General features: G+C 39.9%; 2 protein-coding genes across 2 annotated transcripts in view; one reads left to right on the top strand and one right to left on the bottom strand.

Annotated features, from left to right (window-relative positions):
• LOC143296075 (uncharacterized) overlaps positions 1–2,314 on the top strand; it is a 26,554-nt gene extending 24,240 nt beyond the window's left edge. Inside the window, exon 9 of the mRNA XM_076607829.1 lies at positions 2,036–2,314. Coding sequence (XP_076463944.1) covers positions 2,036–2,280 — 245 coding nt within the window. The 3' untranslated portion in view covers positions 2,281–2,314. The remainder of the gene's footprint in view (positions 1–2,035) is intronic.
• A 14,992-nt stretch (positions 2,315–17,306) lies between these two features.
• Positions 17,307–27,500, bottom strand: part of LOC143296648 (uncharacterized) — a 35,074-nt gene continuing 24,880 nt past the window's right edge. Inside the window, exons 12-14 of the mRNA XM_076608678.1 lie at positions 25,802–25,952; positions 21,972–22,109; positions 17,307–17,458 (exon numbers count right to left, since the gene is read on the bottom strand). Of these exons, the coding sequence (XP_076464793.1) occupies positions 17,307–17,458; positions 21,972–22,109; positions 25,802–25,952 (441 nt within the window). The remainder of the gene's footprint in view (positions 17,459–21,971; positions 22,110–25,801; positions 25,953–27,500) is intronic.

The raw sequence follows: 27,500 nt of genomic DNA, 5'->3' as shown, positions 1-27,500 counted from the left end.
CCAACCCCACCCTTTCCCTCCCCGCCCCCCCCCTCGCCCCCCCACCCCCCCACCCTCCATCTGCTTATGGATCAGGATCGTGTCTGCTGGCTGGAGGCCCCTTGCAAGCACATCCAGCACAGTGTCTTTGAGGTGGTGGTTTGTTCTGGTCCTGAATGTGTCTGTCTGTCCGTACTGTGTTGCTGTCTTGGGGGAACCAGTACACAGTCCCTGAGGGTGTGGGTTCGAATCCCGCGGCCCTCGCCCTTTTTTTTTCTCCCCAAGTTTGACTGGAAATTCAAACTGAGTGTCTTGCATTTGAGATGATAAACCGAGGTCCTGTGTGCAGCACGCACTTGGCGCACTGAAAAAGAACCCACGGCGACAGTGGAGTGATGGCCTAGAGGTAACGCGTCCGCCTAGGAAGCGAGAGAGAATCCGAGCGCGCTGGTTCGAATCACGGCTCAGCCGCCGATATTTTCTCCCCTTCCACTAGACCTTGAGTGGTGGTCTGGACGCTAGTCATTCAGATGAGATGACTAAACCGAGGTCCCGTGTGCAGCATGCACTTAACGCACGTAAAAGAACCCACGGCAACTAAAGGTTGTTCCTGGCAAAATTCTGTAGAAAAATCCACTTGGATAGGAAAAACAAATAAAACAGCAACGCAGGAAAAAAATACAAAAAAAAAAAAAGGGTGGCGCTGTAGTGTAGCGACGCGCTCTCCCTGGGGAGAGCAGCCCGAATTTCACACAGACAAAAATCTGTTGTGATAAAAAGAAATACAAATCCAAAATACAAATACAAATGCAAGAGTGTTGTCCTCTGGTTAAAAAAAAAAAAAAAAAAAAAAATTATGCGGAGGAAATCCACTCTGATTGGAACACAAATATATATGCATGCACTCGAGGCCTGACGAAGCGCGTTGGGTTATGCTGCTGTCAGGCATCTGCCTAGCAGATGTGGCGTAGCATCTACAAACACAGATATATATATATATATATATATATATATATATGGATTGGTGGAGGTGGAAGAGAGGGGGTGAAGGGTGGGACGGGGGGGGGGGGGGGGGGGGGGCCTGGGGGGGGACAGGTTTGGGAGATATCTAAGGAGGGAGGTGGGATGGAGTTGTGATGTGTTGTGTTGTGTTGTATTTTACTGTGCTGTACAATACCTACTGTACTGTATTGTATTGTATTGTCGAACAGAAATTTTGTTTTGAAGTCCCACCACACATAATATTGGTGATTGTATTGTGTTGTATTGCATCGTATTGTATCATAATGTACCGTATCGTACTGCATTATGTTGTACTGTACTGTGTTGTACTGTATTGTACTACTACTTATTGTCAGAACAGATTTCTCTATGTGCAAAAAAAAAAAAAAAAAAAAAAAAAAAGTTTAACATGCACGGTACAACTATACAAACATTTCTTACCAGAAAAGGTAATCGGCATTACTGCAGTAATTTTTTTTTTTTTGGTGAATATATTTTAACTCTTTCATTTCCTGATTTTATTTCAACTCTTTCTTTTCCTTAATTTCTTTTATAATTCTTTTTTTTTTCCCTTTTCCTTAATTTCTTGATGCTCTTTCTTTTCCCGAAGACATTTTAACTCTTTCTTCTTTTCTTGAATATGTTTGAGCTTTTTCTTTCACTGTAACCCTTTCTTTCCTTGAATAGACTTTCATTGTTATTATTATTATTATGATGATTATTACTACTTTAAAAAAAAAAAAAATTATTTATGTACGCTTATAGTTGACTTCAAGTTTTTGCGCCTTATACATATTATTATTATTAGTAGTAGTTCTCTTTTTTATGTATTTATCTGTTATTTATTCACCCCTTTTTTTCTTTTCTTTTTTCTCAAGGCCTGACTAAGCGCATTGGGTTAAACGCTGCTGGTCAGTCTATCTTCTTGGCAGATGTGGTGTAGCGTATATATATATGGATTTGTCCGAACGCAGTGACGCCTCCTTGAGCTACTGAAACTGAAACTGTTTTCTCTGTGACTGCTTCATCTTAATAATTAACCCTTTCGCTGCAGGGGACGGCCTGTTCGTGCATGACAACAAGGCTTTCTCAGCCTCCAACCAGGACAATGACGACTGGGTGGACGGTCACTGCGCCGCAAACTACCGGTCAGCGTGGTGGTACGCCAAGTGCAGGGTGTGTGACCTCAACGCCCCCTACTCCCGAGAGTCTGACGGCATCATGTGGCTGTACGGGGACGAGGTGTGGGGCGCGGGGAAGGTCAGCTTTGTGGAGATGAAGATTCGTCCTGAGCAGTGAGAGATTGGTTGCTGGTTTATTATAGATTTTCTTTTCTTTTCTTTTTTTATTTTTTTTAACCTTTTTCCCCATCCCCAGGAACCCCCCCCCCCCCCATTTTGGGTGTGGAGAAAATCAGCTTTGTGGAGATGAACTGAGATTAGCCCTGAGCAGTGAGAGATTGTTTTCTTGTTTTTGATAGATTTTCTTTCTTTTATCTTTTTTTGGGGGGGGTTTCTTTTTCATCAAGGGATGGGGGAAAAAGCCCCCAGGGGAAAAAATACACTTGGGCACAGAAAAAAAGAGCTTTGTGGAAATGAAGATATATCTTGAGCAATGATAGATTTTTTTCCTGCCCCCAGGAAAAAAACAAGAAAAACAAACAAACAAAAAACCAAAGCACATAGGCGTGGAGAGAATCAGCTTTGTGGAGATGAGATATGTCCTCAGCAGTGATAGATTGATTTCTTTTCTATGATAGATTTCCTTTTTCCTGCCCCCACCCCTCTCCATGAAAAACAACAAAGAAACAAACAAAAAACAAAACAAAAAACACTTGGGCGCCCGGAAAATCAGCTTTCCGGCGATTTAGATACGTCCAGAGCGATGATAGTTTGTTTTTTTTCCTTCCAGAGCTAGGTTAAGATTTCTTAACATTGAGAAGATTCCTATTCAGCATTGACCTAAGAAAAAAGAGGGCGCTAGTTAGGGGGGCACAGGGGAGGTTACCTACTTCCAGGAGGTTATCGGCCGTAGTTACTTTCGTTTTCTTCGCAAAAGCGGAGTAGTTTGCACAGGACAGAAATGTCAGACCCCTTCCGGAGTCTGCACCAGTGGGTCACGATAAGTATGTTACTTCAACGTAATTTTTGGAAGAATTTCCTTTTTAGGCTAACTTCCCCCCCCCCCCCCCCCCCCCCCCCCCAATCATCTACACCGTTTCAGTGGCATTACTCCCACGCCGCTCATTTAGATTCCTCCATACATGGCCACACCCGGGTTCGTCCGTCACAGTTCCAGCGTCGGCAGTGCGCAGGGAACCATCGATGTTAGGTCGCTATGATTTTTAGGCTGACTTTGCGCAGGGAAGATCATCTTTGTGGAGACAAAGATACATCCTCAGCAATGATCTTTTTTTCTTTTCTTTTCAATCCCCCCCCCCCCCCCCCCACCCCCCAACACTCCCCTTCCTAAGTCAGAGATTTGCGTTAATACTAAGCAAATTCTGAGCTGGTTAGGGAGGTGTTTTGTGGCAGGGGGAGATGTCTTTGATGACATAATGTGCGTTGTTGTTGTTCTTCCTTGTCATTCCGAGTTCCTCTCCCATCTCACGTTTTGTGTTGGTATCTCGTATTGGGCTTTCCCTTTCTTGAGAACGGGGGACAGGTGGTGTGATGTGTGCATGTGTGTGTGTACGTGCGTGTGTGTGTGTGTGCATGCAAGCATGCATGTGTATGTTCATTTGTGTGGTCTAAACCATTTTTTTTTTCCTGTTGACTCACTTGTATTGCATTGTATTATATTGTTTTGTAATTGTATTATATGACTTTTTTTTGACACAACAGATTTTCCCTGTGTGTGTGAAATTAGGGCTCCTCCCCCCAGGCATAGCGTATCACCACAATGCGGCACCACGTTTAATTTTAAAGCCTCTCTGCAGGTGTGTATGTTTCATTGTGGTAGTGTATGTGTCAATCATCTTCATGTACATAGCAGTGTACCATGGTGGCCATTAATGTGAGCAGCCTTATGTACATTGGATACAGTGTATATATGTACATGTATGTAAATGTGTATGCAAATGAAAGATCCTGTAAAGTGTCATAAACATTTTCATGTCGGCACATTATTAATTGTTTAAAAGATCATGATACAGATCCGTATTTCGAGACTGTCCAATATACGTATATATCATGTGCGTGTGAGTGTGTACATTCTTATGTCAAAAATTGTGTGTTACTTACGCACAAGTGAAAAAAAGAATATTCTTTTAAGAATATTGAAATTTCCTTATTGATTAAAGTTCAGTTTTCTCTCCCAACCAATCAGTACACACTCACCCTCACACACATAATTTATAGACAATACAAAGTGCACATTTTATTTCTGTGAAATGTATCAAAATACTCATCTTCAAATACCTTTGCATAAATGTGTATGGCTTTTAAAACATGATGTAAAGTCACTCTTTCAGTTTGATTTTTCTTGTGCCTGCATCGTAAAGAAGATTGGAAAAAACAAAAAAAACAAACAAAAAAACAGGGAAGAACGAAAGGAGTACCTCCCCACAGAAAATACAAACGTATTCAAGAGAAAAAAAATCAATATATTCAAAACAATTCAATGCTGATAAATGGCTGAAAACTTGAATAATAAAACCACAATGCTTGTTTGACACCATGGAAGAAGAAAAAGCAAGCTATGATTAGAGACAAAATTCAAATACACCATCTACAAAGCACTGCTGTGCCACACGAAATGTTGGTAACGAAGGAAAAACTGTCTCTGAAACCAGAAAAAAGGTTCATTTAACAAGAGGGCCAAGATAGACATGTGTAAAGGGACGGACGGGGAAGGCAAGAAGGGGGTTTGGGGGGTTGCACGCACATGTGTGCTTGCATCCACGTATTGCTGATTCCTCACAAAACTGCTGGACCACTTACGATGTTGCTTGAACTGATGGACATCACGGTTTGAACTCCTGATAATGAAAACAACCAATCATTTTAACCTGAGCTTGGTCCGAGACCCTAAGGTCAAGAAAGAGGTTTTACCCCATGTGCTTTTTAGTCATTTCTCAAAACATGTTTAAAAAAAGGAGACATGGATGGCATATAATAAACAGAACCAAAGCAAAGAGTACGAAAAGATCAGACCTTCATGAGTTAGAACTGAAGATCAGGGATAACACTTTTAGGTCTCCACATATGGACAGCCAAAAAAACATTCTTGTGCCAAAGATTTTTTTTTCAAACAACAAAACGCCACCATCACTGTTTCCAATGGTATTAGCAATGATGCGTGCAGAATGAAGAAGAAAAAAATATATATATGTGTGTGTGTACTACTTCATTCGATGTCACAATGACTGCCTTTTACTCGATTTAATGTAAGTAAATATTTTCATGTTTAATCTCTTCAGCCATTATTTCAACCCTTTTCTTTTGTCCAAACATTGCCTTCTCACCTCTTGCCAACACACCCGCACACAAAGATAATATGACTAGGAATAAATCTATCACATTATTTCAGTGCATAAACTTAACAACAGACAAAGCAAACAAAACGCATGCCTTCCATGAGGAAACAAACATCTCTGCCCCTTCCTGAAAATGTGCTTGTTCAGTTAGTAGAAAGTGTTCAGAAAAAGAAAAGATGAGATAAAAGAAAGAAAATCTAGGTGTAAGAAAAACAGTTTAGTTTTGTTCTTCCTTCGTGGGCTGCAACTCCCATGTTCACTCAGATGTACTTAGTTGGCTTTTACGTGTATGACCGTTTTTACCCCGCCATGTAAGCAGCCATACTCTGTTTTTGGGGGTGTGCATGCTGGGTATGTTCTTGTTTCCATAACCCACCAAATCCCGACATGGATTACAGGATCTTTTAACGTGCGTATTTGATCTTCTGCTTGCGTATACATACGAAGGGGGTTAAGGCACTAGCAGGTCTGCACGTATGCTGACCTGGGAGATCGGAAAAATCTCCACCCTTTACCCCACCAGGCGCTGTCACCGTGATTCGAACCCGGGACCCTCAGATTGAAAGTCCTAACGCTTTAACCACTCAGCTGCTGCACCCGTCGAAAATCAGCTTTGGTTGGGATGAGAGATTCAAGGTATTCCATACTGTTCAGTCCCGACACGGTCATATTCCCACTAACTCTGTGAAGTCAGTGGGGCATGCACCACACAGAAGAACTGTTCACCACATAGCTCCAGGTCTGTCTGTTGCTTGTTGATACCTGGGTCTCTGCAAATGGGTTTCCTGCCCTTTCTGCAATGCTGTTTGTCCACTGTGTTGCACGATTTGCCAAGTAGTACACTCCCTGATCACTGTGTAGTACAATTTACCAAACAGTACACTCCCTCATCACTGTAGTACGATTTACCAAACAGTACACTCCCTCATCACTGTGTTGTATGATTTACCAAACAGTACACTCCCTCATCACTGTTACGTACGATTTACCAAACAGTACACTCCCTCATCACTATGATTTACCAAACAGTACTCTCCCTCATCACTATGATTTACCAAACAGTACACTCCCTCATCACTATGATTTACCAAACAGTACACTCCCTCATCACTGTGTTGTATGATTTACCAAACAGTACTCTCCCTCATCACTATGATTTACCAAACAGTACACTCCCTAATCACTATGATTTACCAAACAGTACTCTCCCTAATCACTATGATTTACCAAACAGTACACTCCCTAATCACTATGATTTACCAAACAGTACACTCCCTAATCACTGTGTTGTATGATTTACCAAACAGTACTCTCCCTCATCACTATGATTTACCAAACAGTACACTCCCTCATCACTGTAGTACGATTTACCAAACAGTACACTCCCTCATCACTGTGTAGTAAGATTTACCAAACAGTACTCTCCCTCATCACTATGATTTACCAAACAGTACACTCCCTAATCACTATGATTTACCAAACAGTACTCCCTAATCACTATGATTTACCAAACAGTACTCTCCCTAATCACTATGATTTACCAAACAGTACTCTCCCTAATCACTGATTTACCAAACAGTACACTCCCTAATCACTATGATTTACCAAACAGTACACTCCCTAATCACTATAATTTACCAAACAGTACACTCCCTAATCACTATAATTTACCAAACAGTACACTCCCTAATCACTGTGTTGTATGATTTACCAAACAGTACTCTCCCTCATCACTATGATTTACCAAACTACACTCCCTAATCACTATGATTTACCAAACAGTACTCTCCCTCATCACTATGATTTACCAAACTACACTCCCTAATCACTATGATTTACCAAACAGTACTCTCCCTCATCACTATGATTTACCAAACAGTACACTCCCTAATCACTGTGTTGTATGATTTACCAAACAGTACTCTCCCTCATCACTATGATTTACCAAACTACACTCCCTAATCACTATAATTTACCAAACAGTACACTCCCTAATCACTGTGTTGTATGATTTACCAAACAGTACTCTCCCTCATCACTATGATTTACCAAACTACACTCCCTAATCACTATGATTTACCAAACAGTACACTCCCTAATCACTACGATTTACCAAACAGTACACTCCCTAATCACTGTGTTGTATGATTTACCAAACAGTACATGCCCTAATCACTGGCAAAAAAAAAAAAAACAGCGACAGTATCAGTACCAGTAGCTCAAGGAGGCGTCACTGCGTTCGGTCAAATCCATATACGCTACACATCATCTGCCGAGCAGATGCCTGACCAGCAGCATAACCCAACACGCTTGGTCAGGCCTTTAAAAACAACAACAACAAAAAACCCCAATAAATAAAGAAAGAAAGAAAAACAACAACAACAAAAAAAAAACCCCACCAACAACAGAACTGAACTGATGATCATAAAGATGAACACATACACACACACATACAGCATCTGACCGAAAAAAAAAGTACACTAAAATGGGCAGAGGGGAATGAGAGCAGGTACATCAATTCTGATCTCTGAAAACAACAACAATACCGCTTAAACTTCGTTGTTAAGGCATCAAAAGTTAATCCCTGATTCTGCCATTCAAACACACAACAAACAAACTCTTACAGAATTCATGGTAAGCTCATATGGAAACCACTGATGACACGAAATAATTTGTCCAAGTTGCCATGACGAATACAACAATGACTGTGGTGTTGGGGAAACATCAAGGACATGGAGAAATCAGCGAGAAAAGGAATCTGAGAGTCCCAAGAGATCTGGGCCCACATCAGTGGGGGGCGAGACATTGGAGGCAAAGTCTGTCAGGAGAAAAACGTCAAACCAACGCTTATACTACAAACACCCTCCCCAAAAAAACACCCCCCCCCCAAAAAAAAAACAACATAACACAGACACTGGATGCCGGACCATTTAAAGAAAAACATCCGAAACCAACACTTACACTACAACCCCCCCCCCCCTCCCCTCCCCAACCCCCCAAAAAAAACAACACACCATAACACAGAGACACTAGATGCTGGACCATTAGAAGAAAAACGTCAGAAACCAACACTTACACTACAACCCCCCCTCCCCCCCCCCCCCAAAAAAAAAAAAAATAGAGACACTGGATGCCAGACCATTTCAAGAAAAACATCAGAAACCAACACTACAGAAAATAAACAACATATACACATGCACATGTATATGTATATATATATAATGGAAATGTTAAGTCCCGCACCTGGACTTGATAAGGCACACAGGATTCTTTTTGAAGAAAAATTCTGGAGACCTTGTGTCATGGTAATCTGGAAACATTAGAACCTACTACAACTTGAACTTTGCCGTATTCGATGTGAGTCTGTGAAAATACTTTGTAACAACAGTCACTGTGAAATATGTATTGAACAAACAGAACCCACCAGCCAAGGAGGGAAAACAGATTTTGAGGAAACTGAAAAGCTTACACCAGCAACACACAGATTCTGCAGACATACTACTTTTCATTTTTTCATATATATCATTTTTTTGTTTTGTTATTTTTTTAGTCTTGGTTGTCAAACACAGTCCAGAATATTCTGCCATTATAAGGGATAACAATGCCACAGAAAAAAAAAGACTCTATCCAATGTTTGACAATAAAAAAAACAACCATACTAACTGCCCCTCCATCAGGACATAGGCGCTTGATGCTTTGCGGTTGTAAAAGTCATCAGCTCGCATACAGGCGCATGACAGCTGTACAGGAACACATCCCAAGTACTGAAAAGTTTGGGGTTTTTTTTTCTTCTTTTTTTCTTTTTTGCCTGACACATTTTACAAGAGTTGAGAGTCATTATCACTGTTTTAATATGCTGGTTTCCAAACCTACAACTTTTCATTTTTTCATATATATATATATATCGGTTTGACAGAATGACAGACAGATCCAGCTGTGCAGAAAAACAAACAAACATACATACAAACGAATGTAGCTGGGTACTTCACAAAGTATCTGACACAGGCACATGGAAGAGTTTCTGTGTTGGATGACAAACAGTATTGCTATTGGATTCAATATAATTTGTATTTGCATTTGTATTTCTTTTTATCACAACAGATTTCTCTGTGTGAAATTCGGGCTGCTCTCCCTAGGGACAGCACGTCGCTACACTACAGCGCCACCCATTTTTTTGTATTTTTGCCTGCGTGCAGTTTTATTTGTTTTTCCTAACGAAGTGGATTTTCCTTCAGAATTTTTGCCAGGAACAACCCTTTTGTTGCCGTGGGTTCTTTTACGTGCGCTAAGTGAATGCTGCACACGGGACCTTGGTTTATCGTCTCATCCGAATGACTAGCGCCCAGACCACCACTCAAGGTCTAGTGGAGGGGGAGAAAATATCGGCGGCTGAGCCATGATTGCAACCAGCGCGCTCAGATTCTCTCGCTTCCTAGGCGATCCCTCCAATACTGCATGAACACGAAACTTCTGAGGAACCTGCTATCACATGGCAGCCTCTAACTGCCTTTCATTACATGAGTGAGTTTTCATGTGATATAACCATGTGATGTGGACTGAGAGAAGGAAGATAATTCACATTTAAACTGATAAACAGGGCCCTCATTCTAGTGGGGAAAAAAATCTTTGTCCACACAAGCTGATATAACAAAGTTACATGAAAAAAAAAAAAAAAAAAAAAATCAGAATAGTGCAAAGACTTTCAAACCACGTGGAAACGTTTAAAAAAACAAACAAAAACAAACATGTGAAAAAAGTGAAATGCTCAAAACATTATTAAGAAGATGAAAAAAAAAAAAGAAAAAAAAAGAAGGTGAAATGCCGCAACACTTGGAAGAAAAGTCATCACTGTGTGCCAACACTGATACACAAATACAACACTAGACAGTGTTACACTCAGTACCAACAACACCCATACACAAAAATAATACTAAACGGTACATAAGTACTGGTTGCCATTTACAGAGAAAAAAAAAAAAAGACGTGGAGGAAATGCTTGAAATACCAGAACAGTGCTGGAAAACCTTCCAGCATGTATCTGCCTTGTTGAGCTGGGTTCTTTGTTCTCTCAATCAATGAACGACAGAGTCAGCCAATGGAAAAGTAAAAGAAAACGAACACATAACATGCAATAGCCAAGCACAGCAACAGAACACAGAAACAGTGAAAGTGTTTCTGTGCTGAGGCTTTGAAACCTTTACGGTAAAATAATGATAATGATAAAAGGGCATTTGGTACGCCCCATCTAATGATACAAAAGCCCTGGGCGTTCACAATGAAAAATACAATGACGCATGCACATTAACAGTGTGCTCAATAGTCCGAACTTTACAGTCCTTCCCTTCCGCACGCCTGTGCAGCACCTTCTTTGATTTAAAAAAAAAAAAAAAAAAAAAAAAAAAAAAAAAAATATATATATATATATATATATATTTACACACACGGATATTCCAAAAGAGAATACTGAAATGCCTTGTTGTTCACAGCCCCATGTCACTGGTAAACCGAAAACATGTTTACAGTGACTTCACTGCGCAGTCTCAGCCACATGAGCAAAACAGAAATAAATGTAGAATTCACAGTTTCGAAAAATGAACAAACAGCAGTTGAACCAGTCTTATTATTGGTGTGTCAGGTCAGGGGCATAGCCCTTGCTACTGGTACCATGTAACCCAATACTACCTGCCGCATGTGAAGTCTCCCAACGACGGACCAGGCGGAGAAGGAAACCTTTCCCAACGGCTGTGAAGGCGGAAGAGGATGACCAAAGGGCAGGGGGAGCTCTTATCCTTGGCTGGAAGTCCCCCTAGGAGACGGAGCTCCGTAGAAAAAACCTGCACCTGCCAAGGCCGTCCTACACGTGGCAGTATCTGCACCTGTGGGACTGTGAGCGTCGGTAGGCGAGAGAGTGGGGAAGGGACTGCACAACTCCTTCTCACTAAAAAAAAAGTCACCTGTGCTGGTCAGGCACGTTTGAAAACAAAAGAATGCTGGCCATTAAGGAGAAGTGTGAGCGAAGGAAGCAGGACTCAACTTCTGGAGACGTTTCCCCTTGCAACACCCGTGGGAAGTGCTGCACATCCAGAATCGGCCTCTTCTCCCATATGAGGACACACACCGACAGATAAGCCTGCCTGCCTACTCATCCGTCGGACCGACAGGAGACTCCATCATTATTGCATTCCCAAAGAAAAGGTGATGACCCTACTGAGCTCACAAGTAAAATGCTACATGAAAAAAAAGCAGTATTATCAAAAAAAACATTAATCAAAAGCTGATAACATATTGTTTTTGGATTTAAATAAAAATCAAAAACGTTTTACAGCTTTAAAAGCACAATAATGACTAATAAACAAAAAACACACCATGATAGTAATCATTACCCCATTAAAAAAAAAACAACAACAAAAAGCCCACACACCTAAAGTTCCATAAAAGCACCATTTCTGTTTCTTTTTCTTCATGCGTTTGTATGTGATTTTGCTCGTTTCCATACGCATATTGGTATATAAATACGTCAAGAGATGTGCACCACCTTTGAGCACTTGAGCATTCGAGCACAAACATCTACACACCTGCAAGCACACCTGTACAGGTGAGCATCTATCAAAACAAACCAGTCAACCCCATGAGCCAGAACGCTGTAATGCACAAAGCACGCTGAAAAACACAGATGAAAAGTTTTTGTCACAGAATATACATACACTGAGATTCAAGACAAAGCTGGTACATGCACTCAAGAGGTACTCACCAAATCATGTTATCTGTCTTCGACTATTGCCATCACTATTGTCATCATTATTGTCATCACTATTTGTATTTGTATTTTGTATTTCTTCTTTTCACAACAGATTTCTCTGTGTGAAATTCGGGCTGCTCTCCCCAGGGAGAGTGCGTCGCTATAATACAGTGCCACCCATTTTTTGGTATTTTTTCCTGCGTGCAGTTTTATTTGTTTTTCCTATCGAAGTGGATTTTTTCTACAGAATTTTGCCAGGAACAACCCTTTTGTTGCCATGGGTTCTTTTATGTGCGCTAAGTGAATGCTGCACACGGGACCTCGGTTTATCGTCTCGTCCGAATGACTAGCGTCCAGATCATCACTCAAGGTCTAGTGGAGGGGGAGAAAATATTGGCGGCTGAGCCATGATTCGAGCCAGTGCGCTCAGATTCTCTCGTTTCAAAGGCGGACGCGTTACCTCCAGGCCATCACTCCACTAGTACAGTAAGGCACAAATACAGTCATGCTCATGAACATAAACCCCACAGCATGCCTCTGACGTTGAACATTCCATCAATATTCCACCAGAGGATTAAAAAAAAAAAAAACAAAAAAAAAACGAAAGAAAGAAAAGTAACCTAAACACACAGATAACAACACATCACATACACACATCATTAAGTACAATAACAGGCATACAAAACCAAAATATGCCAGAGAGATTTTCACACATCCAAGACGCAAAAAATGAATACTGCACTGCAAAAATGCCCCGTTACCAAGTCCTGAAAAAAGACACAAAAATGTTCAAGGCTTTCTAGAAAAAAAAAAAAAAAAAAGATGAACAGACCAGCACGACAGAAAACAAGAAAGGAAGAGAAGACAGAAAGAAACGGATAAAGCCTGAAACAAACAGTGACAGTTTCAGTTTCAGTTTCAGTAGCTCAAGGAGGTGCCACTGCGTTCGGACAAATCCATATACGCTACACCACATCTGCCAAGCAGATGCCTGACCAGCAGCGTAACCCAACGCGCTTAGTCAGGCCTTGAGAAAAAGAAGAAGAAAAAAAGGTGAATAAATAATAGATAAAATTACATAAATAAATAAATAAATAATAATAAACAGCGACAGAAAAGAGGAAACTGCTCGCAAAGAACTTTCAGAAGGTGGAGATACGTTTACACTCAAAGAGCCCCCTGGCAACCCCATGGGAGCGGCTTGAACTACAAAAATATACAAGAGAGGCAAGGCCTTCAAGACTCACTTGTGATAAATTAAGTCCCCTAGCATTAATTACAGAGTAATTTCCCTTTTTTACTATCTGCACCAAAAACGTTTGCAAAATAAATAAAAATTCCATGCTTAGCAAAAGAAGTTCCTGTTTGAACAAAAAAATGATAATAATGACTCCTCTTGTTGTTGTGTCAGAATAAGAGGTCAAAGTGCCACGTTTAGAGAATACCAAAAATATAAATATAACAGTAAATGCAGTTTGCATATAATTGGGCTTCTTTTTTTAATTTTTTTGTGCCCATCCCAGAGGTGCAATATTGTTTTAAACAAGATGACTGGAAAGAACTGAATTTTTCCTATTTTTATGCCAAATTTGGTGTCAACTGACAAAGTATTTGCAGAGAAAATGTCAATGTCAAAGTTTACCACGGACACACAGACACACGGACACACACACACACAGACAACCGAACACCGGGTTAAAACATAGACTCACTTTGTTTACACAAGTGAGTCAAAAATACATATAACAGAATATAAACATCAGTGAAAGTAACAGTAACACTTCAAAGGCAAAAAGCTACCAGAAAAATACACCTGTCACCAACAATTCAGAAAAAGGCAACTGCCACAAAATAAGATAAAACCAAAATGTCGTTGACTTTCTTCTCACAAAATAAACGCACAAACTTGTACCAAGATCGGAACAAACAAACAACAACAAAAAAGTGCAGTGAAAAGCAACATACAAAAATTCTCTATGTAAACTTCTCATAATAACTCTTGAAGGAATTGGCTGTAAATCTCTGAGAGGGGGGAATGGGGGTGGGGGTGGTGAGGGGGGGGGGGATGGTGACGGGAAAGTGAGACATCCGTAAAGTGGAATGTACAACTGTCCACATTAACTTGTTCTTGGATGTGTTCTTTAGAACTTATTTTGGGGAATATACTCTTTAAACCTCTGCTATGCTCAAAATCATCGCTTGCCAAAATCATTGCTGGCAACAATTCTGCCCAATAGTTCGTGCTCTCAAAACACGTCATGTCTCTCTCAAACTTGTCGCAATGGGCAACAGATTTCATTTTGATGAAGTGTTGCCCAGCGGTGACGCATCTGCCTTGGAGGCAAGAGAATCTAAGCACACAGGTTCAAATCCCACACTCGCTAGTATTTTCTCACCCTCCACTAGACCTTGAGTGGTGGTCTGGATGCTAGTCATTTGGATGAGATGATAAACCGAGTTCCAGTATGCAGCGTGCACGCGGCACAGTGAAAAAGAACCCATGGCAACATAAGTGTTGTCCTCTGGCAACATTCTGAAGAAGAGATCCACTCTGATAGGTACATATATATATATGATATATATATGATAGTCAGTCGTGTCCGACTATGACCATCAGATATATATGATATATATATGATAGTCAATCGTGTCCAACTATGACCATCAGATATATATGATATATATATGATAGTCAGTCGTGTCCGACTATGACCATCAGAACAGCAGAGGAGGCAACTGCTGTTCCGACTATTTGGGCTAGAATTTGATTATAGTGGAGAGTGTCTTGCCCCAAGTTACATCCTCACTCTCTCAGCCAAGAGGGTTTTAGGACAGTCGGCGTTGGGATGGTTCCCAAAGGCCAGCTAGCCCACAAGGCTGCAGCACTAAGAGCCAGTGCAATTTTGCCTCCTAGTTTGAGAGTCATAGTCCTTCACAAAAGACTAAGCTGTAAATGGTTTCCCATTGACTGGAGAAACCACTGGTAATACAGCTCTCACTTTGCTGTTGGCCCAAATGTAAACTTATGTCAATCTGTGATATAAGCCGAGTGTTGGGCCTGACTCTGATCGGTACATAGATATAATGCATGCATTCAAGGCCTGACTAGGACATTGGCTTATGCTGCTGGTCATGCATTTGCCTAGCAGATGTGGTGTAGTGTATATGGATTTGTCCAAACACGGTGACACCTCACTGAGAAAATGAAGCTGCAACTGTCACTAGCGACAATTTCAGCAGGTGACAATTTTGGGCTCAGCAAAGCTCTCTCCACCAACCCATCTTCACATTAATTGCGATCAACTATTTTGTATCCCCGAACGATTTTCTCCATCAGTATCAGTATCAGTAGCTCAAGTAGGCGTCACTGCGTTCAGACAAATCTATTTCTGTTGACGTCTTTGCTAGCGCCACTGAGATGATCATAATCGATGTTATCGTCGCCCCCCCATTTCTCGTTTCTTTTTCTCTCTCATTTTTCTCTTAGATTTGCATTGGATGAAAACAAGAAACCAACTCCGAATGACAAAAGGAAATAGTTTTGATAAAAAGTAAAGGGAGCTTCTCACACTTTCTCACATATTGCGCACCAAACAATTTCTTGCAATTAAGAGAAAATGTGGGAGGGGAACGACCACACTTTCTCGCAATCCCACGATTTCTCTCAAAGTGAAGAGAATTTGTGGGATTACGAGAAATTGTGGGCTTACAACTCTCCCCTCCCCCCAACCCCCTCCATGCTCACAGGGCAGGTCTTTGGGCCCTGAGCTAAGGGCAAGGTAACCCCCGACAGAAACCCCAAGAGCTGAAGACAGGTAATGGCCCAGCCACACGGCACCACAGTGAAATGACACCCTTCACTGATGAGCAGTCAAGGGGTTAATATTCTCTCCACACACACACACACACATGCACGCACACACACACACACACACACCACACACACGTACACACACACAAGCCAAATTTCTTGATAATACCATACATGGTGGAAAGTATCAGAACACAAAACACAGACACACAAAAAACGCTTCAGGGTACAACCAGGTACAGTAAATGCTTGCAGATAAAAAAAAAAAATAAAAAAGAAAAAAAGAAACGGACAGTTGAGGAATGGTGATGGGCTGAAGAGGATTTGGGTGGGGGGGGTGAGGGGGGGGGGGAACCTTTGTAACAAAAACATTAAACTCAATCTCAAACTCAAAACAATACTTGTCATGTGGTCTCCTTCTTCTCATATCAAAAACAAAAAAAATATTATCCATACATGTTTTATACTCTGTCAATCATGGCACAACTGATCAGAATTGATGTTTATATTCATTGTAAATTCTTTAAATATACTCCACGGTGGCTCAAAAAAAAAAAAAAAAAAAAAAAAAAAAAAAAAAAAAAAAAGAAGAAAGAAAGAAAAAGGGGGGAAACAATGTATGTCTGCAATGACTGTTGTTTATATGCAGTTGGAAAATGTGTATTTCAACATAATCGCAATTGTGTAGCGTCCACCAGCCGTCAAACGAAACAAATGTATTTAATCACATTCCTGAGCACGATATAAGCTGTTAGCTTGTTGTTGCTCCGCTGTCTATCTGTACATGTGTGACATATTTACTGAATAAAATTTTGTTTCAATCAACTGATCAGAACATGAAAGGGGGAAAAAAAAGGTAAAAAAAAAAAAAGAAAAGAAAAAAAAGTCAGCTTTATGCTCTATTCATCATGAGGAGTGTCTTTTTTTTTCTTCTTCTTCTTCTTCTTCTTCTTTTTTTTTTAATCTTTTTTTCTTTTCCCCTAACAACAGACTTTTCTCTCAGAAAGGGTTTGGGGAGGGAGATAAGAAAACTTTGTCTACCATAACAAACCAACATTAAGAATATAACGGAGGCATTGCTGTGTCAAATTTTTTTTTCCCTTTCTTTTTTTTTTTTTCTCACCTTCGTTTTGTCGTTTTATATCTGAAATAAGAAAATTAATTTTAAAAAAACTTAAAAAAAGAATTAAAATTTTATTTTAAAAAGGAAAAGAAAAAAAGATGAATCATCAACATTCATGTGGAAGACATTGCAGGGGGGTGTGGGGGGGGGAGGGGAATTTTTTGGGGTGGGGGGGTTAAATCTGATCCTCAAATGCCACCCTATCAGCTACCCCAGTGGGAGTGCTGCTGTTCCTGTTGTTGTAGCCGCTCAGCGAACTGGGGCTGACGGACGTCACAGCACGACGCACCTGTTGGCGTGATCGCTGACCGTCAGGGGTCCATGACTCTGTCGAACACAGCACGTCTATCATTTATCTATCTATTTATTTATTTACTTAGCTACAGACTACTTATTTGTATATCTATTAACTGATTTGTTCATTTTTTCTTGTTTAACTATCTATCCATAGCCAGTTTGTCAAATACAGGTGATTTATAATTCATTTATTTATTTGTTTATTAAGCTACTGATTATTTAATTGTTTGTCTATTTATCTGTTAATTTGTTCAATTTTTCTTCCTTAACTATCTATCCATAGCCAATTTGTCAAACACCACAGATTTATAATTTATTTATTTATTTACTTATTCATTTAGCTACAGACTACTTATTTGTTTTTATCTATATATCAATTGATTTATTTGTTCATTTTTTCTTTTTTAACTATCCATCCGTAGCCAATCTATTATTTTTCCTTATTCATTTACTAACTTTTTTTATCTATGTGCAGCCAATTTATTTATCAATTTGTTCACAAGCCTATTTTGTATTTTGTCTGCAGCAAACATATTTATGTATTCATTTACTTATCTATCTATCTATTCATGCACAGTCGATTCATTCATTTATCATCTACAGTCAGTAAATATTTACTCATTTATTTACCTACAGCCTATTACTTTATTTCTTATCTACAACTAATTCAAGTATACATTCATTTATTCATTCATTCATTCATTTATTTATCTTTTACAGCCTCTATTTATATACGTGTCATTCTCCAAAGCTGGGTACCAAAGTGTGACACACAGGGTAAAAAATAAAAACACTTAGAAATGCAAAATAATGTACAGATTTTATTAAATAGGTCTTTCTACATATGCTGATATTCATATATATATATATATATATATATATACACACACACACACACACACACATCTGCAGCCAATTTCTGTTATTTATTCACTCATCTATTTTATCTACAGCCTATCTGTATATTATCTACCATCATACCATTACAATGAAAAAGTAAGACTCAAAACCTTTTTTCTTTTTTAACCTGGAAAAGATCGAATATCAGACACAAGTACTGCCATACACTACCAAAAAAAAAAAAAAAAAAAAAAAAAAAAAAAATCAAAATCAAACCTCAATATTGAGAAAAAATTGGGGTAAAAAAAAAAAAGAAAAAAAAAAGAGAGTGCGAACCAAAGGAGAAGTAACTGCTGAACAACGTGTTGTTTTTGGTTTTTTTTGTCAGTGCAGAGACTAAAAGGATATGAAATATAAAAATAAATCCCCCCAAAATCACTGCTTCTTAGAATGGAACGCACTTTTTTCCCCTTAAAAAGGGAGACATGCGTACGTATAAATCATTCAAGATTGCTCTGTCTGTGTTGTGGTGAACATCATGGAACACCCGTTAGACGGGCGCAATAGCCGAGTGGTTAAAGCGTTGGACTGTCAATCTGAGGGTCCCGGGTTCGAATCACGGTGACGGCGCCTGGTGGCTAAAGGGTGGAGATTTTTACGATCTCCCAGGTCAACGTATGTGCAGACCTGCTAGTGCCTGAACCCCCTTCGTGTGTATATGCAAGCAGAAGATCAAATACGCACGTTAAAGATCCTGTAATCCATGTCAGCGTTCGGTGGGTTATGGCAACAAGAACATACCCAGCATGCACACCCCCGAAAACGGAGTATGGCTGCCTACATGGCGGGGTAAAAACGGTCATACACGTAAAATCCCACTCGTGTGCATATGAGTGAACGCAGAAGAAGAAGAAGAAGGTACACCTGTTAACCAATGCCTCCAATAACAAAAACCATTACTATGCATAAAATCTTTAATAAAAATGTGAAAAACAGTATTAAAATGATGATAAGTCTGGGTTCAAATCTACAAGTTTTTGACTCATGCCTGAAAAACAAGGTGAAACTTTGAACATCTCGGTTTACCGTTCAAACTCCACTGACTACATATTTCTTCTTCTTCTTTGTTCGTGGGCTGCAACTCGTATGTACACGAGTGGGCTTTTACGTGTATGACCGTTTTTACCCTGCCATGTATGCAGCCATACTCCGCTTTCGGGGGTGTGCATGCTGGGTATGTTCTTGTTTCCATAACCCACCGAACGCTGACATGGATTACAGGATCTTTAACGTGCGTATTTGATCTTTTGCTTGCGTATACACACGAAGGGGGTTCAGGCACTAGCAGGTCTGCACATATGTTGACCTGGGAGATCGTAAAAATCTCCACCCTTTAGCCACCAGGCGCCGTCACCGAGATTCGAACCCGGGACCCTCAGATTGAAAGTCCAACGCTTTAACCATTCGGCTATTGTGCCCATCGACTACATATTTAATTCAGTGATGACCCAACAACAAGAAGCACTGAAGCCATCAGGGCATGTAGATTGTATGCTGCAAACAAACACTTTTATGTTGAACAAAAACTTGTCAACTTTCCTTACTTCCTAACAGTTCGGTCTGCAGTATACTATCACATTTGGATCAACACTATACCATATTTCCGCTGGTGTTTTGTGTTTTTTTGGTCTGTTTTTTTTTTGTTTGTTTGTTTTTTTTAAATAATTTTTTTTCAAGTCATGAATAAACATATACCATGTTAAGAATACAATCAGTCTATTTCTTCCCATTTGGATTATGCAGTTCATATTATTCTTTTCTTTCCCATCAGACAATATTTTCATTGTTGTGCAGCTCTGCTAAAATAAAAAAACAAACAAGAAGGAACCAGTGCAAAACAACTCTTTGGGTTAGCAAACAATGCATGCATAAAGGGAGTTAATATTCAGTGAGGACTAAAAATAGGCAAGAGTTACCTTCCTCTCACACACTGCCCACTTTTGAGATGTCAGGAACACTGGCAGAGGAAGCCTCTAACAATACAACAATGATCTGTTAGGATTGGTTTCCCACACTGGAAGTGATCAACTGACTAAATGTCATGAAATAACCTAAAAGGCTTTGTTTTGGAGGTGATCAATTGACTAAATGCCCTGAAATAACCTAACAGGTTTTGTTTTCTACACAGGAGGTGATCAATTGACTAAATGCATTGAAATAACCTAACAGGTTTTGTTTTGGAGGTGATCAACTGACTAAATCCCTTGAAATAACCTAACAGGCTATGTTTTGGAGGTGATCAACTGACTAAATCCCTTGATATAACCTAACAGGCTATGTTTTGGAGGTGATCAACTGACTAAATCCCTTGAAATAACCTAACAGGCTTTGTTTTGTAGGTGATCAACAGACTAAAATGCCTTGAAATAACCTAAAAGGCTTTGTTTTCTACACAGGAGGTGATCAACTGACTAAAATGCCTTGAAATAACCTAACAGGCTTTGTTTTGGAAGTGATCAGCTGAGTAATTGCCTTGAAATAACCTAACAAGCTTTGTTTTGGAGGTGATCAACTGACTAAATGCCTTGAAATAACCTAACAGGCTTTGTTTTGGAGGTGATCAACTGACTGATTGCCTTGAAATAACCTAACAGGCTTTGTTTTGGTGGTGATCAACAGACTAAAATGCCTTGAAATAACCTAACAGGCTTTGTTTTGGAGGTGATCAGCTGACTAAATGTCATGAAATAACCTAACAGGCTTTGTTTTGGAAGTGATCAGCTGAGTAATTGCCTTGAAATAACCTAACAGGCTTTGTTTTGGAGGTGATCAACTGACTAAATGCCATTGAAATAACCTATTTCCTCAGGCTTTGTAATTGTTTTCTACACAAGAGGTGATCAACAGACTAAAATGCCTCGAAATAACCTAACAGGCTTTGTTTTCTACACAAGAGGTGATCAACAGACTAAAATCCCTTGAAATAACCTAACAGGCTTTGTTTTCTACACAGGAGGTGATCAACAGACTAAAATGCCTTGAAATAACCTAACAGGCTTTGTTTTCTACACAGGAGGTGATCAACAGACTAAATACCTTGAAATAACCTAACAGGCTTTGTTTTCTACACAGGAGGTGATCAACTGACTAAATACCTTGAAATAACCTAACAGGCTTTGTTTTCTACACAGGAGGTGATCAACTGACTAAAATGCCTTGAAATAACCTAACAGGCTTTGTTTTCTACACAGGAGGTGATCAACTGACTAAAATGCCTTGAAATAACCTATTTCCTCAGGGACAGCTGCCTCAACACTACAGAGAGAGGACTCTCTGCTGTGACAAAAAAGTAAATATGATTCCATACAAAACAATACATCCTCCAAGCCATATGAAGAGGGACACTGCCCTCCAACAGAAGTGAAAATTTTCACTTTAATTAGACGTCTGCAATCACCAGCTGGTGTGACAAGACGTAAAACTTTTTTTATTCCTTCCAAATAATGACATTAAATAGTGGAGAGTGAAAAGACACAAGCCATACAAACAATAAGAAAATAACACACACCACAAAAAAACAACAACCAGCCAAGTATCTAAATACCACAAGAAATCGAAAACAAACAAAAAAACAAAACAAAAAAACCAACCACCTAAGTATCTGGATAAACGACAAAGTTCAGCATGTTTCATGAACACTTACTTCTCATCTGTTTGCAGTGTTCATACTTGACCGTCTTGGAGCGTTTGACCATCGTCTTCCAGGATGTGACAGCGTTTCTCACGATCAGAGGCTTCTGAGCGGAGATGATGCTCTCCATAGCCAGTTCTTCAAAGAAACCTGTGAACAGGTGGTTCGAAGGGAGAGAAAAAACAAAGACATTTAATTATCAATATAAAAAGGTGTGCGGTGTTTTTTTTTTGGGTTTTGTTTTATGATAAATGTTTCTGTGATAACAAAATGGACAAATGAAAAAACATGAAAAGTTTCTAATTAGAAATGTTTGTATGTTTACAACAACAACAAAAAGCAAGAGTAAGCAAAAATTTCTATATTGTCTCTGTCTGTGTGTGTGTTTTGTGAACAAACTGAGGGGAGTATGTTATGATCAAGCATGTGTAAGCATGTGTGTGTGTGTGTGTGTGTGTGTGTGTGTGTGTGCGTGTGTGTATGCACACAAGTGTAAATTGCATTATTTTATCATTTCTGATGGTGGTGATAGTACAAATGCAGCAAGGTGATACTTACTCTTTATACTTACTCTTTTTTCTTCTCTGTGTTATCTTCAATAGTCTGGGAGAGATACAAACTGAACTAAAATTACAGACAAGATCCCCCCCCCCCACCCTCTATTTTTGCTGGATTTTTTTTTTTTTTTTTTCCCCCATCACAAAGCATAACAAAAACTTTGTCGGCAGTGAGTGAGATAAATAGGCATTCCTATTTCTATGTTTTGGGTGGTAAATTCGTCAGCCCCAAACAGTTCTGATGATGATGACAATTTTGGGTTGCTTACTTTTCGGCTTCTTCACATTTTCAGGGTAAAAAAAAGCTCCCATTTTACAGGGTAAAAAAAAAAAAAAGCTCCCATTTTTCATCTTCCCTATGTTGTTTTCTGTTCCTTTAGTTCTGATTTACAGGCCTCAACAGTCGTTATAATGGTGACTTTGGGTCTCTTACTTTCCAGTTTCTTGACTCCTCAAGGGCTGAAAAGTCATTCCATTTTCCATCTTCATTTCTTATTCTTATTGCTTACAGTACAGCCGACCGCACAGGGCCATATCAGGACTGTCAAACCATACAAATGCTTTACCACATCAACACAAAACTGTCACATCTACAAAAAAAACAACAACACTTAAACAAACCCACAAAACACAGTTCATGACACGGTATCCCAACCATTTAGTTCCTTATGGCAAATAAGACTAGGCCGTGCTGAGGACGCCAGCCATTCCGCTTAATTTATCATCCGCAGATTACAAAAAATTGTAAAAAAAAAAAGGAAAAAACAATAATTAAAAGCCAAACAAAAAATACATGAAAAAGGCCATATAGGCAAATAACACTGCAGAATGGGCAGCTAGTGCCCATCCCAGTGTTTACATCTCACTACCTAATCGCTAGAGCAAAACAGCACAGATAGTACATCACAGACTGAGGAAAAGAGAAAAAAGTGTCAAGGCTTGCTTGAGAAAAGACAGGGTGAATGGACTGGGACGGCAGAAAATGGAGACAACAGTAAAGGAAGAAAAAAAAGGCAGAACCAAAGAGAGGGATAAAAAGGATAAAAAAGAGAAAATTTCCAGCACAGAACTTCCAGAAGGTGGCGATGCTACTCATGCTGAAAGAACCCCGGCATCTCCACTGGGGTTCCATCTTCATTACGTCTAGGGTTGTAATTCATTAAGTCTGGGGTTGTAATTCATCAACCTCAAACAGGTGTCATGATGATGATTTAGGGTTGTAATTCATCAACCCCTAACAGGTGTCATGATGATTATTTAGGGTTGTAATTCATCAACCTCAAACAGGTGTCATGACGATGATTTAGGGTTGTAATTCATCAACCCAAAACAGGTGTCATGATGATGATTTAGGGTTGTAATTCATCAACCCAAAACAGGTGTCATGATGATGATTTAGGGTTGTAATTCATCAACCCAAAACAGATGTCATGATAATGATTTATGGTTGTAATTCATCAACCCCTAACAGATGTCATGATGATCATTTAGGGTTGTAATTCACCAACCCCTAACTGGTGTCATGACGATGATTTAGGGTTGTAATTCATCAACCCTAGCAGGTGTAATGACGATGATTTATGGTTGTAATTCATCAACCCAAAACAGGTGTCATGATGATGATTTTGGGTTATAATTCATCAACCTCAAACAGGTGTCATGATGATGATTTAGGGTTGTAATTCATCAACCCCTAACAGGTGTCATGATGATGATTTAGGGTTATAATTCACCAACTCCTAACACGTGTCATGATGATGATTTAGGGTTGTAATTCATCAACCCCTAACAGGTGTCATGATGATTTAGGGTTGTAATTCATCAACCCCTAACAGGTGTCATGATGATGATTTAGGGTTGTAATTCATCAACCCCTAACAGGTGTCATGATGATGATTTTCGGTTGTGATTCATCAACTCCTAACAGATGTCATGATGATGATTTAGGGTTGCAATTCATCAACCCAAAACAGGTGTCATGATGATGATTTTCGGTTGTAATTCATCAACCTCAAACAGATGTCATGATGATGATTTAGGGTTGTAATTCATCAACCCCTAACAGGTGTCATGATGATGATTTAGGGTTGTAATTCATCAACCCCTAACAGGTGTCATGATGATGATTTAGGGTTGTAATTCATCAAGCCCTAACAGGTGTCATGATGATGATTTTCGGTTGTAATTCATCAACCCCTAACAGGTGTCATGATGATGATTTAGGGTTGTAATTCATCAGCCCTTAACAGGTGTCATATGATGATTTTCGGTTGTAATTCATCAACCCCCTAACAGGTGTCATGATGATGATTTAGGGCTGTAATTCATCAACCCCCTAACAGGTGTTATGATGATGATTTAGGGTTGTAATTCATCAACCCCTAACAGGTGTCATGATGATGATTTAGGGTTGTAATTCATCAACCCCTAACAGGTGTCATGATGATGATTTAGGGTTGTAATTCATCAACCCCTAACAGGTGTCATGATGATGATTTAGGGTTGTAATTCATCAACCTCAAACAGGTGTCATGATGATGATTTAGGGTTGTAATTCATCAACTCAAAACAGGTGTCATGATGATGATTTTCGGTTGTAATTCATCAAACTCAAACAGATGTCATGATGATGATTTAGGGTTGTAATTCATCAACCCCCTAACAGGTGTCATGATGATGATTTAGGGTTGTAATTCATCAACCCCTAACAGGTGTCATGATGATGATTTTTGGTTTAACTCATCAACCCCTAACAGATGTCATGATGATGATTTAGGGTTGTAATTCATCAACCCCTAACAGGTGTCATGATGATGATTTTCGGTTGTAATTCATCAACCCCTAACAGGTGTCATGATGATGATTTAGTGTTGATGATATGAGAACTTATACAGCACCTATCCTCGGTCAGAGACCAAGCTCTAAGCACTTTACACACACAGTCACTTGCACAAAAGGCTGCCTACATGGGTAGAGCCGACTGACAGCTAACATTCGGATGCTCGTCATTCGTTTCCTGTGTCATTCAATCAGGTTTCAGATACACACACACACACATACAGACATGCAAGATTTTACGTGTATCACCGTTTCTGTTCATTTACCCCGCCATTTAGGCAGCCATACTCAGCTTTCAGTGTTGTGCATGCTGGGTATGTTCTTGTCTCCATAACCCACCAAACACTGACAGAGATTACAGGATCTTTAGCGTGTGTATTTGATCTTCTGAGTGCGTATTTATAAGCCCCAAAGAGTTGTCATGACGATGATTTCTGGGTCGCTTACTTTTCAGCTTCTTCACGCTGGTGGTCATCTCTTCTCGCACGTCGTCCTCAATGTTGGGGGTCTGGGTTTGAACCGCATTGTCCAGCTTCGTCAGTGACCGCTCGGCCTCTCTCAGGCGTTCCTCTGCTGACATGCGTGCTTTTATCTCCTCCTGTTGGTGACACCAACACACACACACACACATACAAGGTTTCTTTTAGTGTGTTTTCTGTGCTTGGAAAAAACAACAACAACAACAACAACAAAAACACACAAAAAAACAACAGTCACCACCTCTGTCGTGATGGTGAATTATAATGTCAAATGTGTTTGACTGAAAACTGGAAGGGAAACAAACTTCTTTGCAAATGTGAAATTTTTGTTGTTGTTTTTAATGGCATTTCTCTCTCTCTCTCTGTTCATGCGTGCGTGCGTACGTGTGTGTGTGTGTGTGTGTGTGTGTGTGTGTGTGTGTGTGTGTGTGTGTGTGTGTGCGCGTGTGTATGTGTGTGTGTCTGGGTGTGTGAAAAACCCTGCTCTGACAAAACAACAACAACAAAACATCAATTCAAATTCATATTCATACTCCATTAATGCTTTACTACAGCCGCATGAAAATCAAGCATTAGGCCCCAAGACTGTTCAGATCACACATGCACATCAGTTGTGCACACAGACACACCACTGTTCAACAGTCTGAGGTCCTTGTGAGGTTCTTCTTTATTTCTGTAGACCTCCACTGCCACAGTAACAGTGGAGTGATGGCCTAGAGGTAACGCGTCCACCTAGGAAGCAAGAGAATCTGAGCGCGCTGGTTCGAATCACAGTTCAGCCGCCGATATTTTCTCCCCCTCCACTAGACCTTGAGTGGTGGTCTGGACGCTAGTCATTCGGATGAGACGATAAACCGAGGTCCCGTGTGCAGCATGCACTTAGCGCACGTAAAAGAACCCACGGCAACAAAAGGGTTGTTCCTGACAAAATTCTGCAGAAAAATCCACATCGATAGGAAAAACAAATAAAACTGCATACAGGAAAAAATACAAAAAAATGGGTGGCGCTGTAGTGTAGCGACGCGCTCTCCCTGGGGAGAGCAGCCCGAATTTCGCACAGAGAAATCTGTTGTGATAAAAAGAAATACAAATACAAATTTGTCAGTGAGTTCTTGCATCAGTCTGTACACTTGTTGTTTTACCCTCCCATGTAGAGAGCCATTCCTCATTTTTGGGGGGTGGGTGATATGATCCGAGACTGGTGTAAATGTCAAATCTGACCTCCCTTAGCAGCTCATCTATATATATCTCTCTCAGTAATTGGTTTAACCCTTTGAGCCCTGAGTTCCTGAGCAATTTTAACCCTTCTGCCTGAGCTCCTGAGCCAAAATTTGCAAATAATTGGTATTAAACCCTTTGAGCCCTGACCACCGCTTTACCGGTGGCAGAGAAAAATGACATAATGCCCAGCCACTGGTTGAGCGGTGCGTAAACACTTGAAGCGTTCAGAGTCTCAACCTGGCCCGTCAGGGCAGAAATCTGGGACAAAATGTGCAAGAAAACAGCTGTACACAACACAGCAAGTAATTGATATGCTTGATGATTTATCGGAAGTAGAGTATGACAATGATTACTCTGATAGTGAGGTGGAATTCTAATCGGATGATTTTGCTACAGATAGTGATGTTGAAAATGAATCCGAGCATGCAGAATCAGTTGATCAAAGC

Source organism: Babylonia areolata, chromosome 21 (assembly GCF_041734735.1).
Source record: "Babylonia areolata isolate BAREFJ2019XMU chromosome 21, ASM4173473v1, whole genome shotgun sequence".
Lineage (NCBI taxonomy): Eukaryota > Metazoa > Mollusca > Gastropoda > Neogastropoda > Buccinidae > Babylonia > Babylonia areolata.
Note: the sequence above shows the minus strand (reverse complement) of the source record. Positions and strands in the feature narration are given on the sequence as shown.